A 15,990-nucleotide genomic window follows, 5' to 3' on the forward strand; every position below is an offset into this window, starting at 1 on the left:
AGGCACACCGCACAAATACAAAAACAAAAAGAGAGAGAGAGAGGGTTGGGGCGAGGAAGCAGCACCAACTGTAAGAACAAAAATTATTATGTTTCAACTTTATTGCCGCCGCCCCTCTAGTTTTTTTTTTGTCGTGTCCCTTCCCTCTTTCTTTCATTCCTTCTTTGTTTGTTTAAAACGCAATAACCCTTACCATCTCGTTTATTGCCTTGGATGCCCGTCGTTTTTTCGTTCTTTTTTTCCCCCAAACATATTTGCGGTCCATTGCCCCACCACGCCCCCTCTACGGGTCGTCGGCAAACAGTGTGGCGTACGCGAACGCCGCACTGCCCCGCTGCTCGGCCACACGCAGCAACTCGTCGAACACGCCGAAGGTGGGGGTGTCGGCCCTCTTCTCCTGCGTGATGGCCCCCACAAGGTACGCCAAGAGTGAGTTCTCCGCAAACATGTTCTCCGCCTCCTTTTCAAAGAGAACGTCACTCTCTTCCGAGTCCGTGCCATCCGCATCATCATCCTCGTTTTTATTATCCTCGTCGTCGTCGCGACCGAGGGCGTGAAGGCGTGTGGCATCCTCGCCCAGCAGGTACTGCCGCACCACCTCGACGCCAAGAACCCGGTGCCCGCCGTGTTGCCGGATATGAATCAAGAGAGAGAGTACGCAGGTCATGTGATCCAGTAGAAGATGGTCCGGTGAGGTGAGTTGCGAAACCACACGGCAAGCCTCCACACGAACGTCGTACGCGTCGTCAAGAAGCAGACGAAGGAGAAGCACCAAGAGTGCAAGCCTATGCTTCACGGCAGTCGCAGAAGCGTCTTTGTGGAGGCACAAGAGCCCTTCCTTCAGGGCGGCGACGACTGCGGCACGGTTCTGCACATTAAAGAAGGGACGGGAGTAGTATTCAAGGATGCTCAAAAAGGTCGCACTGGAAGCACAGTGGCGCACACAGCAACGACTAAGGAAACGAATGGCCCAACTTTGCACCTCAGTGCTCTGCAACGGTCGCTGTGATTGGGGGTCCATCCTGCGAAGCAGGTGCTCCTCCACCGCATTGCACAACGCCTCACATTTCCCAGACCGTAGCTCATCATTGTTGCCGAGCAATACGAGGTACTCTAGATGCGCCTTCATGTGCTGAACCCGCGTGCATGGCAATCTCTGTAGTGAAGGTTCCTCCGAAAGCTCCTCCACCAACATCCGCAACGCCGCATGTACGACATCGGAATGAAGACACAATGTAAACTTTCGCATAGTTTTTTCCGACTCTTCGCGCGGCCACCGCTGCTCCATCGTATAGTGGCTTACGTGGTCCATAACGTAGGATGTGAGAAATTCCCCACTCTTGCTAGCAAAGACATGGGAGAGGACATCCCACAATTGAGCATTTTCTTTTAAAAAGGTTAAGTTGCCTCGTTTCTGTGAAGTCTCCTGCCTCCCCTCGTCCTCGCCCGAGAGTGCGAGAAGTCGAACTACAAGGAGGGCAAAAAGTGCGCCGTATTCCCTCACCGCAGCGTGATCGTGTCGCGCCAACTCAAACGACCGCGTGGGCGCACACACTGTTCCGTACACCACAGTCACTCCAAAGCGCATCAAACTAATGACGGCAGCGGGATTCTCCTCGCACAAACCAAAACTCTGAGTGTAGTGAAGAACGTCAGAGGCCAAACTCAAAAAGGCCACAGCGACGGTGGGGCAGTGCACACAGGCTTGGTACAGCCTTGAAGTCGAGACAGTGACAGAATCCGCAGCAAGGCCCTCTAACAGCAATCGATTGACAAGTGAAGCAACAGTGGCCGTCGCGTTGCTATTCATCGCCTTCGTCCTCATATTGCGGCGTAGCGTCCCCACGTAAAACGTGTGGAACTGGTGCAAATGAAGTAATGAACCGTGTATTGCGTTAAGGCCAGTTTTTGCTTGGGACATCGTAGACAACCTCTCCGCAAGAAACTCCTTCAAGTGGACGGGAGGCACGAGTGAGGTTAGCGCAACGGCACTTGCGGCACGAACCATAAGATGCTTAGATGAGCCACAGCGCAAAGCAGCCATGATAATACAAGCGGAGTCCATCTCCGTGCCTGTGGGTGTTTTAAATATGGTTGCGTTCGCCAAAATATGTGGGGGGTCGGGGGTAAGCATGGAGAGCATTTGCAACAGCGGAAACACACCGAGGCTGGGCACAGGCGCCGTACAGCTCTTCGCCAACTCATCGTATGCGAGGGACAAGCCACGGGGCGCCCGAACGGCGATGTCGTGCAGTGAGGTATTCACACCCACGCCACCGGTGGAGGGATGCTCCCCCACAAAGCGAGGGAGCACAGCCGAGAAGAGCATCAGGGAGCTGTTGCGTATTCCCCAGCTGGAGTCATCAAAGCCCGCGGCGGCAATCCAAAACGCCTCTTCCAAATCCGCCACGGAACGTGAGGCAAACGTTTTATTTTCAAAAATAAACTTAAGAACGTTTAACGCATTCGAACGCTGACTACGACACTCATCAATAGCCAAATGCGACTGGGCACCACCACTGCCAAAGCGCGCCCCTGTCGCCACCCGCAGCAGCAGCTTCATCGCCTTTGGAAAGAGAACGACGGGAACAGCGGGGTCCTCAGCCTCTAGGACCGCCAATATGGCGTGTGGTAGGCCCTGACTTCGACGCAACATCCGCGCAATATTCGTTGACGTGACGCCGTCTGGGCCCAATAAAAAGTCAAGCATTTCCCCAGGGAGTGAGTGAAACGCGACATCACGTGAGCGAAGGAGAGCCGCAGCCACAGTTTTAAGTGCTTGCCGCACCTTCCGCATCACGCCGTTGTGCTTCGTGCGAAGCAGTGATTCAATAAGGACGTAGCATACCTCGCGAAGTACCAAGAGAGAAATATCTTCCACCTTTACAAGGTTCAGCACACGCTCCACGGCCGAGGCGCCCGTGCGAATACTTAGCCAGGTGTTGTTCACCACGGTACGCATTTTACCCTCAGTGCAGGCACCATCCTTGTCAAAGACGTGCCCACGGCAATCCACCTCCACCTCACTATGCTCGGCGGAGTTCACAGACTCGTCGCCAACAAGAGAGGAGCAGGTTTGCAGGACTGCGCTGCAGCAAAGCAATAACGTGTTACATGCCTCGTAAAAGTGCGGAACGTCACGTTTAACCTCCCATGCATTGGAAAGTAAAGTCGCACATAATGAAAGTGAGCCGTGTAGGGGGCGAAGCTGCACAAATTCACAGGCACCTTTTATTCCCAACCCACGCAGTTCTGAAATACTTTCCTTCAGCAGCCTCATCTCAGACTCCACGTCTCTCAGTCGCTTTTCGCACTCCTGCAACGGAGTCTCGGCCGCCGCTCGCCTCGCCGCTGGTGTGAACTGGGTCGCTAAAACGTAACGAAGCACTTCCCCCTCTGCCTTTCGAAACGTTCTCGCTCGCAGCATTTCCGCCTTGGCGTTGCCTGCTGCCCGTGGATCGCCAAGGTAACGCTGGGAAAAGATTGCGTCAGGGGCGTGACTGCAGTACAGCAGAAGTAGATTGTAGGCGGACGAGCGTGCCTTTTCCCAACCCTCTGAGAGACACTCCAAGAGGCCCTCAATGAGCACTGCGGGAAACAGCTGCTCTTTAAGCTGCCCCGCCTGCTCCAGAGAAAGAAACTCAAGTGCGTTTCGAAGCAGACACAAATACGTGGCCATGGCCGCTACACGTCGCTCGAGGGAAAGGCCACAAGACCACCTTGCGTTCTCACCAATCTGTGGAACCAGACAGCCAACCACCCGTACGCAGTGATCCACCACCAACAGCTTGTACTGCTCAGCCGTCTCACTTCCCTCCAGGCCCTTCCTGAGCTTGGTGCTTTGGTTTACGTAGCTATCCACCAGCCGTCGCATCCACTTTTTAAACACCTCCAAGAGGTTGCGCATCGCCACGGTGTCCCCACCACAGTACATATTGGTACTGAGATACCACTCCATCATGCGGCATTGCCAGACTTCCACGGCCTCGGCCTTCTTCGTACTCAACACACAGAGACGCAGCGCCGTGTAGCGAAGCTCAGTTTCCTGCACCTGCAGCGTCGCCAAAATGGATTGGAATGTTTGGCTCTTCGGGTGAAGGTACGCAGCGACGTCTTTTCCCACGACACGGGCGCGATGAATAGTCTCCACAATACTTTGATTTACCCGAGAGGAGTTACTGTCACCCGCCTGCGCCCGTGTCAGCTGCGAAAGCAAGACGGGAAGAAACACCTCCTCGGACTTGAGACACGGCATGATCATGTGCGTAACGATGCTTGAGACAGAAAAAGCCTCAGTAATATGCAGGGGTGTCGCGTAGCCAGGAACCAAGAGCGATTTCACCACGGGAGCAATGATGCCTTGCATAAAGAGAGCCTCTTTACTGGCGTCGGTGTCGTCTAACTGTCGAATACGTATTGCTGCCTTGGCAAAGACATCACCAGCAATGTTGCCAATCTTGTGATTACAAGCACCCGAAAGAAGCATTCTGCTGAAACAACAAAGACCTTCAACCACAGAAATGGGAGCGGTGTCCTGTGAAAAATGCTGCCTCAGTACGGAGAGAAACTGCGGCACGGGAAGAACACTGAGTATACCTAACAATGCGTGATACTTCCCACGTCGTTCGTTGGGTATGCATAGAACACGTCGCAATGCATCGGCGGTGTCGAAAATTCCCTCATCCATGACCTGAGTTGCACCGGTAGAAGCGCATAAAGCCACACAGCGCCTAAGGGAGGCATGAACAGTGAGAATCTCACTGTACGCATCGTACAATGGACCCGTCACCTGCAGGGTGTTATCATCCCACATCCCCACAATAACCCCCGTTGCGTGGTTCAGAGTCTTGGTGAGTTTTGGGTTGCAAGCACACACGACAAAAAGTTCCTGCTTTTGAGACTCGGTCCATGCATTTCCTTCGTTTGAGCACTTCACATTTTTTTTTTCTACCTTGCCTCTCCTGCTTTGAGTTTCACTCGATGCGGGGTCTAACACCTCGGCAATGCAAGTAAGAACAGCGGAAATGTGTCGCACGACGCTGTCAATGGTTTGAATAGCCATGAACCGCGTGTCAGGCGCCTGAAGAGACGAGCAATAAGCCTCGGCCGCCGGCATAATGATGTCGTGCACCACCACCATCGCGGCCTCCGTTGAGGATCCCGCCTCTGCAAGTGGCGTGATTGGCTTCAGTAGAATGCCAAGGGCGTCAAGGTCACCGTGCACAGGTGCGGATAAATGCGCCAGCAGACCCCGCAGCAACGCAAAACGGCCATTGTTGGTGAAGGCGGCAAGAATATTCCGTAATGCTGCTTGTGCTTGGGGGTGCTCACGGAGTTTTTGATGCGGGGCATCGGCGCAGAAGAGTTTTACCCACTCTCGTACGTCATTTCGCTTCACTGACGCCGAGAAAAAGGCAACCCGCGTCGCCTGTGCCTTCGCCGCAGCGTCGGCGGGTGCGGCAAAATCACCACAGAGGCGACTGACCTCAAGCAGCAGCCATGGGTCACAGGTCCGCAAGGTCAAGAGAGACGACACGAGCAGTCCGGCACCGTTTAAGACGTCCTTTGGAAAGACCGAAGAAGAAAGCATTGCCAACGCAGACGACAATAGCTTTTCCACGTCCTCTTCCAACTGGCGATTGGTGGATGCATCCCCTTTAATCCACACATCTGCGAGCAAATACAGGAATTTGTGCGTGTACGTTGCGACGACGCGAATCCCATACCGCACATACGCCAAATCTTCACCCAACAGTGTCCCGCTGTTGACGTTCCCCAAGTCCACGTCACGGCACCCCAAAGAGGCGTTCGCCACCATCCACTGCAGCGTCTCCCCGAGAAGTGGAAGAACCTCGAGAAAGGTGCTTGCAAACACGTGTGGAAAAAGAGGCATGGCCACCACGGCGGTGCTATCAATACAGTTTACCCAACTCATAACTGAATCCTTCAGCCGCAGCAGGGCGCTCGCGGTTTCCAGCGTGGTAGCCGCATCGTCGCCCAAGATGGTGGATCGTCGCCCCGACGCCTCCGACTCCCAGCAGCGAATATGCGAGGCGGTGAATGCCTCACAGAAACACTTCTCAAGTTCTTCGTCGATCACGTAGACGGTGCGGATCAACGTCGCGAGGGCACGGTGAAGATAGCGCACCGCACAATGCAGCATCAGCGGGAAGACAAAATGCGCCGCTAGTTTCTGCAGAAACACTTTGCACTCCGTGGTATTTCTCTGCGACATAAAAGCGCTCTCCCGCAAGGCGCCCGTTATCTGCGAGACACACCGCACTCGGTGCTCCGGCGAGTTGGCGCGCATCATATTCTCCATTTCACGACACACAACACTGACCGCTTTGGGGGCAAAATGTGCAACTGATGTGCTTGCCTGGCAGATGATGGGAATCCCCCTTGCCAACTCCGTCAAAAGAGGCTCCGGTACACCAAACTCCGCGGCTGTCCTTGTGTGGTGCTGCTGCAGCCGCATCGCCGTGCCGTACTCGCGCATCGTGGCGGGCGCCCTTTTCGTAATCCTATCAACAACAGTTTAAACAAGCACGCGCGCAGAGACGACAAAAAAAAAGACAAGGCGCATCAAATGCTGCCCCACGCAGTAAATTAAATAAACAAGCAGGCGGCAATAACAAAAAAAAAAGGTACTAAACCCCATCTTCCCCAAATGATATTTACAATAATAACAATAGTAATGAGAATAAAGAGCACCTCATTGACAAGCAGTAAACATCTTTCCAAAATAACAAAAACAATATTTACAAAGCAAAAAAAAAAAAAAGAGGGGGAAAAAAAAAGAAAAAAAAATACACGGCCAAAATGTGTGACACTTTTTTTTTCCCCCCCCCCCTTTTTTTACACACAACATATACGCGTATATATGATGTATAGTTTTTCTATCACTCTCGATAGTGCCGCATTAAACATAATCACGCGCCCAAAAGGCCCATACTGTACTTCCACCGCCGCAGTGAATCCCCTTGCTTTGCGATGCTGCCCTCGTTGGGTTTCTCTCGTAGTGGGCGCGGGTAATACCGACTACGGTTTTTCTCCGACACTTTTTTCCCTTCAAAACGAGGTCGCATCGGCGGGCGAGCCGCCAGCACCTCAACGCGTGTGTACGGACCACGGGTTGTGAGTGTTAGCAGGGGTCCATCATAATTCGGTGGAGGAGGGCGTTTGCTTTGAAGGGTCACGGCCGTGTCGTCCTCGTCGTTGCCGCGACGATACCGTTTATATTCATGCACCAGTGCCTCTTCAGCGTCTTCTGAAAGCATTTCCAAAGGAGGCCCTGTGAGCTTCGCCCTCGGCGGCAACGGTGGTGGCGCCGACGGCAGAGGCTTCGGAACCGCGCCATATTCACGCCGCCGCTCCTCTTCTGTGCAGTGGAAAAGCTTGAACTGCCGCACCCGCTCCTCTTCCTCGCGAATAAGAGCGTCAACTGCGGCGTCGCCTAATGCCTCCATAGTCGAGTACAACAACCGCCTTTCGACGCGGAAAGCAACTGACACGCCACCTTACCGACTTCCTCTCGCGCTGCCAGCACCTTGTCGGGGGGCACAGGAGCTCAATACAAACAGGAGAACAGGGAAGACGCCAAAGAAATGGAAGAAAGTAAAAGAAAGAAAAAAGTAAAACAAAAACAAAAGCAAAAGATGCTTCGTCGTGGCGGTCAAAAGCAACTGCCACGGTGCGCCTCTGCCGCGACAAACAATACCTCACTACCGATACACAAACGACTAACAACGACATCAGCCATAGGAGCCACGCTGACGGACAAGCAATCCAAAACTAAAATGAAACAAGCTATCGCGGAACCCCCCCCCCCCTACCCCACCCGAAGGAAAGACCACAACCGTAAATTGCAGAGAGAAGCTATAAACAAAACCACACCCAGATCCTCCAATAGTCATGCGAGAAGCTGCCTCGTTTTTTTTTTGTTGTTGTTTCTTTGTGTTGTTAGCCGCGTGTATATTCTCTCTTTTTTTCTTTTTTTGTCTGTCCCACCCTCTGTTCGCCTGGCCCTCTTCCCACTTCCACACTAAGAAGAAGAGTAGGCCACAGAAAGTGCAAATAAATTTAAGCATAAATGGTGTATAACAGGCAGGCTGCTGCTGTGGCTTCCGTATGGAATACGCAGGGCAAAGAACACAGTTCTTACTTCCCATTTCTACTCCCACCACCACCAACTGCGACTTTTTTTCTTTTCTTTTCACTTATGAGTGGCTCCTCTTCAGTCCTAAAGGGCAATTCAAGCAGGGTGGAGAAAATGGCAAAAATATATTGTAACACCCCGGCCCCGCCAAGACATTTGCGCAGAGGCCGCCTTGCAAGTTCATAATTCCTGGAAGCTCCACGTGAAATGCCCCATTGGGGGTAGTTGCGGTTCGCTCCATCAACGCTGCCCTTCGTTTCTCCTGTCGTTTTTTTTTCTTGCTTTTTTAGTTTGTGTGCGTGTGTGTCGCCCGCCGCTTCAAATCGTATTATATATATATATATATATCTTTTTTTTGTTTCCGTTCCTTTCCCCGCGCGTGTACGAGTGTGCCTGTGCACTTTACTCCCAGCGCTTTTTAAATAATGCAAAAAAAAAAAAAAGAACAAGCCAACGGCGGCAGCAACAACCACAATGCGTCGTCTGCGGTCTTAGTCATCATCCTCGTCCTCAACGAGTGGGCCGTGGAGCATAAAGTACGAATCCTGAATTATCTCCACATCGTCATCGTCGTCGTAGCCGTCGTTGTCTCCAGCGATCACGGGGGCGGCAGCCAACGTCGGCGGCGTGTCGCCAAAAGCAGTGGCGCTTGGCATCATTGCAGAGCTTGGGGTGGGCAAACGTTCCCACAGCGTGCCGTCCACAAACCGACGAAGCACCACCAAATCCAGTGCAGGTGTGTCAGTAGTAGGGAGCAACTCCTTTGGGGCTGTGCAGTGCGTGGCGTAGGTCTCGAAGCTCCCTTGATGCTCCGTGACTTTTAGCGCCGTCACCAGATCAAGCAGCTGCGAGCGAATTCCCTTTTGCAGCCGTTCAACGTCAAAGAGACGATCATGCTTTTTCAGAGCAAGGAAGAACTTTGTCCTCGAAATGGGATGAGCAGCGGTACGAAGTGCCTGCATACAACCCAGCGCCAGATTTACCTTCTCCCGGAAATCAAGAATTCGTGTGGCGTCTTCAATAGAAACAATGAGGCGTTTCATCTGCCGGTTACATGAAACGCCAAAGTAGACGACATTCCCATTGTCCCTCATCGCAGGCCTCGAGTACTCCACAGATGGATAGAGAAGCAAAAGTGAGGCGAAAAAATATGGAGTGTGAATGAGGGAGAACAACCCGGCAAGAATATTGGTGCTGTTTTTAATAATCACCGGGACCATAGTCCTACCCGTGCCCCATTCGATAGATGTGGGAATGTAACTGTGCGGCACCAATCGTTTGGAGGTGCGAACAAAGGCCATGGAGGCGTAACGATCCTTTTCGTTGAGGTGTCCTGCGTCGCGAACAAAGGCAGCCCGTCGTGCCAAGGCCACGGACTCCAGAAGTAGAAAGATGGTCGAGTTTTCCTCTACACAGGCGGCCAACTCTTCCCAGAGCTCCGTTGTATTAGAGCGGTCCAGGAACACATAATTTGTCATCTGTTCTCGCATGTACTTCATCAATCTCTCAATATTGACAAGTCTGAACTCTTGCAGAAGGGTTTCTCTGAGGAACTCCGCAGTAGACTCTCCCCGGGCACGCAGCTTTAGCCACGCCATAAAGACAAGGGTGTCAGCCAGAAGGTCACTGTGACGCGCAATCTCCCCGGCGTATTTTTCGCGGCTCCGCCTTGTCGACTCACCCCAAGGGGCGTTGCTGTACGTCAACGGGGTGATAGAACGGAAAGGTACCGCCGCCACACTGCCAATGGCCAGGGCGGCCTCACCAAGACCAAAATTACAACCAGCTATAATAAAGGACGCGATGTCTAAATCCACAGGAAGGCGGGAAGCCATTTCTCCCAAAAAGGTAATGGCAAGAGCCTGTGGACTGGATATCATGCATTTTTCTGAAATATTGTGCAATACTTGTTCAACAGTTTCGGCAGGAATACGCGGGAGGAGAGTTGCCACATCGCTCATAGAAAGATTCAGTCGAGCACAGTGAAGAAACGCATCCTCCACGTCGAAGACATCAGGGAGGGAGGTGGCATCCTCACTGAACTCTGCCGAAACTTCGTCGGGGTACAAAGCAAAGTAGCAACATCCCCGTTTCCTCTCGAGCAGAGATAAACGTCCTGCACGTTCCACTTTTGTCTCCCATTCCGTTTTGCTGGCTGCCATGAAACTCTCAGACTTGTACTGCGCTCCTGGGCGACGAATGGTGCCGGTGTCGACCACCATGGTACACTCATCAACCACATCCAGAGCATGACGCACACGGTTCACCACACACACGCAGTGTTTCGTGTCTGTTGCCTCTTCGCTGCCTTGAAATCCCGAGCAAATGACACAATCCTCCAGCTGAGCTTCTTGAAGTGCAATCAAAACCTCGCGCGCCTCAGCTGTGAAGACGACGATAACCTGTCGCTGCTCGCTTTCTTTAATAATGCATTGCACGACGCTGACTGCAACTTTTGCCGTGTGGTCAATGAGCCCTTTCGTGGGCGGCGGGAAGACGCCAGACCCATCCCGTTCCATTTCCATCATTTCCTTCTCAACCAAAGCACACGTTTCAGCGTACGAGAACTCCGTGACATGTTCCACGGTACTTTCAATAAAGGTGACTTTAAGGCCTTGAAGGATGCCTTTAATTTCGTTGCGATCGCTTCGCTCGTGTGTCAGAACAAGTCTCAAAGACCAAGGCAAATCCGCTCCACCCAGCAGCCATTGGCCAAACGCCCTGAGAAAACATGAAAGCAATTGGGTTGTGTCATATGACGCCGGCACCACCAAGTGTGAAAAGGGAGCCATACTTTGCAGTTTCGTCAGATAAAGCAGCGCCATTTCGGCGCTCGTAACCCATAACGGTGCTGCCTGATTACCCTCAAACATTTGCCCGCAAAATTCCCCCGTCGCAGCCGTTTTACCATCGACGACCAAAGAACCCAAACGCTGCTTAGCGAGACCCACCTCATAATATCTGGGGACCACCACCAGCACCTTTGCCTGCGGTGCCGACGTAGCAAGGGCCACAGCAAAGGTTAAGGCGTCTTGCGGCTTCTGCACCACCACGACATTGTGGTCTCTAAGCTTTCCAAGGTCCAGCGGATGCACGGGGAATGCCGACGTTTTTTTTTGCTCCTTAGCGGCACCTCGTAATTTCAATAACGCTTCTGCAGTGCTAACCTGTGACTGACGGGTGGTGGTTCGCACCTGCTTCGTCCGTCCAACCATCACTCCCTTGCCGATGTGTTGAATGGCTTCCATGTCAAACTGAAGAACATTGGCCTCATTGGTTGGTGTTTTTCTGGCAACATTCGCGATTGCATCCGGGTCAAACGGATGCGCTGCGTTGAGGTCACTGATAATCGTGGTGCCTTCTCCAAATGCCTGCAGTGAGAGAGGAGAAATGGCGCTTCCGGGTGTGACAGCTCGTGGGGCAACCGCTGGAGATGAACTCACCTTTCCCCCCTTACGGCCATGACGGAGCGCAGTTGCCATTTTTTTTTGTTTTCTTTCGTTTAATGCCGTGTTCCGTGTGCGATGGGGGTAGCGGTTATTTTCGACTCTCTTCTTTTTCTTTTTTCTTTGTGTTTTTGGCTTGCTGCAATTGGCAGAGCTTCCTTTCGCTTTTTTTTCCTCTTCCACGTGTCGTGGCCGTCGGCAATGCGGCGGGCAAAAAGGAGGCAAGAGCGGCGAAAGTCAAAGAGAACCCGCTTGCATTCGGTCCACATCTCAAGGAGACACATGAAGAGATGACAACAACAACAAAAAAATAAAAATAAGGGGAGAGGGAAGAGACGTCGTGGGCGAGTCCCCTAACGACTTACTTCATTGCGTTGATTGCTCCGCCTAGGCCGCCGCGCACCTGCACGCGTGTGCCACACACCTCCAAGACGCGGGTAGGGACGCCGCCTCGGACAAATCACTGCCGCATGTTTGTCGTCACCCAAACACCACTGCGCACATCCGCCTCTGTCTCTTCGACGTTTCGCATCCACACCACACGCGCCCGCTCCTTTGCGGCCGCCTGTATTATCTTCTTCGCAACCGCCTCCCATGAAGAGCGAGGCTGCGCCTCACCACAGTGCGGGCCACCAGCGCCCACCGCCTCATCGTCACTCTCGTCGCCCTCATCCTCGACTTGCCCACTACGCGCCTGCTTCAAGACGAGGTACTCTCGGCGACGAATCACATCCTGGAACTTGACGCGCAGGTGCGCCGTGATTGATGCTGAGATGTGTTTTACCTCGCGACGCAGCACATCCACGGCAGCCTCCCTCGTTTCTGGATGCAAGAACTTCAGATATGCAAGGAGGCAGTTGATCTCCGCGGCCGCATCGTAGTGGTGGTCAAGGTCTTCGTCGGGCAAAAGAATGTGGTTAAAATGCACCGCCTCCCGCACATGTGCGTTGAAGAAAAAAAATTGATTCTCCACTTGCGTGACGTTGTACGGCACCTGATGCGCTCCCTGTGGGACCACCAAACGTCCTTCTGTGCTTGTCGGGCGGGTCCAAATGGGAAGAAGAATGTCTCCGCGCAGGTACTTCACCGTGCCATCTGCTCCAATTAAACTGGACTTGACTTTGCGTTCCTTGCCACCATATCCACTTTTTTTGTGAGTGTAGGGTAACCTAAACTTCAGCATGCTGTGCTCACCCTGAAGAATTTGACACCAGCACTCTTGTGCCCGCATATTCTCAGCCACGTGATCCTCAAAGTTGGGAAGACTGACGCTCCCAGATCGAATATCGGAGACAAACATAAGTGGTTTGCTTCGCTCCATCCCAACGTAGCAGAGGATCTCAAAGCCAAAGGGGATATCCAGCCGTGGCTCGTACATGGAGGGAATATCTTCCGTGCCACGGGCCACATCAATCGTTCCAACGATGCTCTGAAGCTGTTCGTGAAGTTCCTTCTTCGCTACGCTGGCGCGACCGAGGGCAACATCGCGGTAAACAAGTCCCAACCCAGGGAGCACCTCCGAAAGACGGCGTGCATTAATGCCATAGGCTGTGGCGTTTGTGAAAAACTCATTCCGAAGAAGAAAATTTGCTCGCCCCCCCAGCACAGATCGATCAAATCGACCCGGATCCACGAGTTCCCAGGTGTGTCGACTCTGGAACATATCATCGAGGAAGGCAAGGTGCGTGCCGGGGGCCGACCCAGCATACACAATGTGATAGGGTATATTCGGTCGGGCATACAAGGAGAGAAGCTGTATCTCGGAGAGTAGGAGCTTCCGCTGGCCCCAGTGAATAGCCGCCTTCACGTCTTGGCTACGAGAGCGGTACGACTCGGAGGGAAAGTCGGCGTTCATCACGGTTGGGAAGGGCAGGCTCGAAGGATAGTGGTACACGGTGCGGAGCGACGGTGTGGGGGAGACGAGGCCAGCGGGCTTGCCCGACGCACCTCCATCCCCGCTCGGGGCGTTCCCGCGTACAGGTGCATCGGCGTCACGCGCTCGCTTCCTAAAGAGGCCGCCGTACATTTGGCGCGCCGCCCTAGAGGAGAGAGAGGGGGGGAAAAGGGAGACAAGAGAGGCTCTCGAAAGCAACACAGAAGCACACCCTAACGAAATATATAAGTATATATATATATATGTATTAGTATTTGTATACCTGACATCAAGAAGAAAAAAGAAAACAGCTAAGAACTCATTACCGTCTTTCTTTTGCTTTTTACAAAGAGCCACCTGTGAAACGCAGCTCACGACGAAAAGTTCTGATTTCCACCAGTGCCCCAAAAACGCCTCCATTCCTCCCAAAACACCCAAAATCACCCCTTTTTACGGATCTTAGCGTTTCAGCTCTTTTTGCGAGGGGGCAGTCAAAACCCCAGGACGAGGCTGTGAACAACGTCCAAGAAAAACAAAAACAAAAAAAGAACGACCGTGTAATTAAAAGGATGCCCACACCCACACCCACCTACACACATACACGCACATACACAGCATCATTTGCTTTGACTCATAGGTTGCCTCGGGGCAGAAGCGCGCTTGCCGCGGCCTCAACCCAAAGTACAACGAGCTCGGCGCCAGGGTCCTGTTGCCCCACCTCCTTCCCCTGGAGGTAGCGACTGCGACCGTGCTTCGCGGGCAATAGCGCCGTTTCTGCAGCGGCCCTCTTCGCCACTTCGGCACAGGCGCGAGCCAATTCTTGGACGGAAGTGGCGGCATTCACTCTGGGACTTTCGTTCAGCGCCTCGAGAACATCCACCATCGTCCGCTCACCCTTCTTGGAGCGTGCAATACGCTGAATATTAGCGCTGCCAGCCCGCAACCCCGCCCGGATAGCATCCACGCTGCTCGCACCATCCACACGCATGGTCTCTGAGGCTGCAGCGCCAGCAGCCAGTAGAAAGGCCCCATACAATGGTCCGGAGGATCCACCAAACGCATCAGCCACCATCTTTGCAAGCAAGGCAAACGATTTGCCCACGTTTGTCTGCAAGGGAAGGTGGGGGATAAGCTCCAAGGCCCCCAAAGCGGCACGCTTTGTTCCACTTCCAATATCACCGTCACCAACCGCAGCATCAAGCTTATTCAAGTACTCTTCGCTGCCCTTCAAAACTTGAAATACGGCTTCAAGGGCTCGACCCAAGTCACCACGGCACTGCGTCCCACATTGTTCCTGCCGCGCCAACTGCAGGGCAGTGCGAGGGCCTGGGGCAGGGACAAGGGAGAACTGTGGAACGGTGAACGGCATAAGTGATGCTTGTTGTTGCTCAAATAAGAAGGCAATATCATCGTGGTTAGAAAACCGCAACAGCGTAAATGAAAAACCATGCATCTCCAACGCTGTCATGTATCTACCTACAGATACACCAACCACATTCATGCCGGCCTCCCGAAGTTGCTCCAAGGCGTAACGTGCGAGAATCTTCATTTCAATATCGGTCGTGGAACCCAAATTATTAACCAAAAGTGCCACTTTTGCTCCCGCCCAATCCTTGCTCGTGTCTCCTTGGGCGTGGGTGTCACGCTTTTCCCCACCGGCAAGCAAGATGCCAAGCAGATGGGAAACGAGCGCCTTTGCGCCTTTAAATGGCATCTGGTACAGTCCCTTTTCGCCATGAATGCCGAGTCCCACTTCAACGAAGCCGTCTGGCACCACTGACAATGGTTCTGATCCAGGGAGCGAGCACGAGGAAAGGGACGCCCCAATAGAGCGCATTCCACTTGAGATACGACCGGCAAGCTGTTTCAATGCCGCCATGTCGGCGCCCCTCACGGCAGAAGCCCCAAGGATTTTGTACAGGAGGATTGTTCCCGCAATTCCGCGGCGACGGGTGACGTCATGCACGCCAAAACAAGCATCATCAGCTGCCATCACCATCTCCACATTTATGCCTCTCTCTTGGGCCTCGTGAACAGCAAACTGAAAGTTCAAAATATCTCCAAGATAGTTTTTGACAACAACAAGGATTCCAGGACCATTAGGACCTTGTTTACCATGCAGGTAATCAATAGCAGCGGTTACATGAATGCTGGGAGGCGATGCAAAAACGTCTCCAGAGACAGCGGCACTCAACCAGCCAGAATCGACAAAACCCACATGAGCAGGTTCATGTCCAGCACCACCTCCGGAGATAAGGAGGACTTTGGTTGGGTCAATTTCGCGCTTCACCACCACATGGGTGTTTTCAATGACCTGCAGGTCCGGCCGCGCCGTGCAGAGCGCAGTCACTGCCGTGTCCACGGCCGTATCAGGGTTGTCAATAAACTTTTTCGTTACCATTGTTGTTGTATTGCGTGGCTGAGGTATTGCGTTTTTGTTTTCTTTTGTTGTTGATTCGCTTTTTCCAGTTATTCTCGTGGGAAGCTGCCAGTGTGCAGCAGATCATTTATTT

General features: G+C 52.9%; 5 protein-coding genes across 5 annotated transcripts, besides 7 other annotated features; all 5 read right to left on the reverse strand.

Annotated features, from left to right (window-relative positions):
- The first annotated feature begins 145 nt into the window (after positions 1-145).
- Positions 146-174: a microsatellite.
- Positions 175-283: 109 nt separating this feature from the next.
- On the reverse strand, positions 284-6,499 carry Tco025E_01414 (uncharacterized protein; the record flags this gene model as incomplete). The annotated part of the gene is made up of 1 exon (XM_029368352.1): positions 284-6,499. One exon carries the CDS (start codon positions 6,497-6,499, stop codon positions 284-286), a length of 6,216 nt encoding a protein of 2,071 aa, XP_029231828.1.
- Positions 6,500-6,742: 243 nt separating this feature from the next.
- Positions 6,743-6,810: a sequence feature (GA-rich).
- Positions 6,811-6,932: 122 nt separating this feature from the next.
- Positions 6,933-7,469, reverse strand: Tco025E_01415 (uncharacterized protein; the record flags this gene model as incomplete). Its single annotated transcript, XM_029368353.1, has 1 exon — positions 6,933-7,469. One exon carries the CDS (start codon positions 7,467-7,469, stop codon positions 6,933-6,935), a length of 537 nt encoding a protein of 178 aa, XP_029231829.1.
- Positions 7,470-7,614: 145 nt separating this feature from the next.
- Positions 7,615-7,658: a sequence feature (A-rich).
- An 826-nt stretch (positions 7,659-8,484) lies between these two features.
- Positions 8,485-8,506: a microsatellite.
- Positions 8,507-8,649: 143 nt separating this feature from the next.
- On the reverse strand, positions 8,650-11,640 carry Tco025E_01416 (ATP-dependent RNA helicase; the record flags this gene model as incomplete). Its single annotated transcript, XM_029368354.1, has 1 exon — positions 8,650-11,640. The coding sequence occupies one exon, from the start codon at positions 11,638-11,640 to the stop codon at positions 8,650-8,652; it is 2,991 nt and encodes a 996-aa protein (XP_029231830.1).
- Positions 11,641-12,064: 424 nt separating this feature from the next.
- On the reverse strand, positions 12,065-13,630 carry Tco025E_01417 (uncharacterized protein; the record flags this gene model as incomplete). Its single annotated transcript, XM_029368355.1, has 1 exon — positions 12,065-13,630. One exon carries the CDS (start codon positions 13,628-13,630, stop codon positions 12,065-12,067), a length of 1,566 nt encoding a protein of 521 aa, XP_029231831.1.
- An 88-nt stretch (positions 13,631-13,718) lies between these two features.
- Positions 13,719-13,759: a microsatellite.
- Positions 13,760-14,051: 292 nt separating this feature from the next.
- Positions 14,052-14,091: a microsatellite.
- A 17-nt stretch (positions 14,092-14,108) lies between these two features.
- On the reverse strand, positions 14,109-15,878 carry Tco025E_01418 (dihydroxyacetone kinase 1-like protein; the record flags this gene model as incomplete). Its single annotated transcript, XM_029368356.1, has 1 exon — positions 14,109-15,878. The coding sequence occupies one exon, from the start codon at positions 15,876-15,878 to the stop codon at positions 14,109-14,111; it is 1,770 nt and encodes a 589-aa protein (XP_029231832.1).
- Positions 15,879-15,910: 32 nt separating this feature from the next.
- Positions 15,911-15,940: a microsatellite.
- Positions 15,941-15,990: the final 50 nt, after the last annotated feature.

This window comes from Trypanosoma conorhini (genome assembly GCF_003719485.1).
Source record: "Trypanosoma conorhini strain 025E chromosome Unknown Tco_14.4_contig_00046, whole genome shotgun sequence".
Taxonomy (NCBI): domain Eukaryota; phylum Euglenozoa; class Kinetoplastea; order Trypanosomatida; family Trypanosomatidae; genus Trypanosoma; species Trypanosoma conorhini.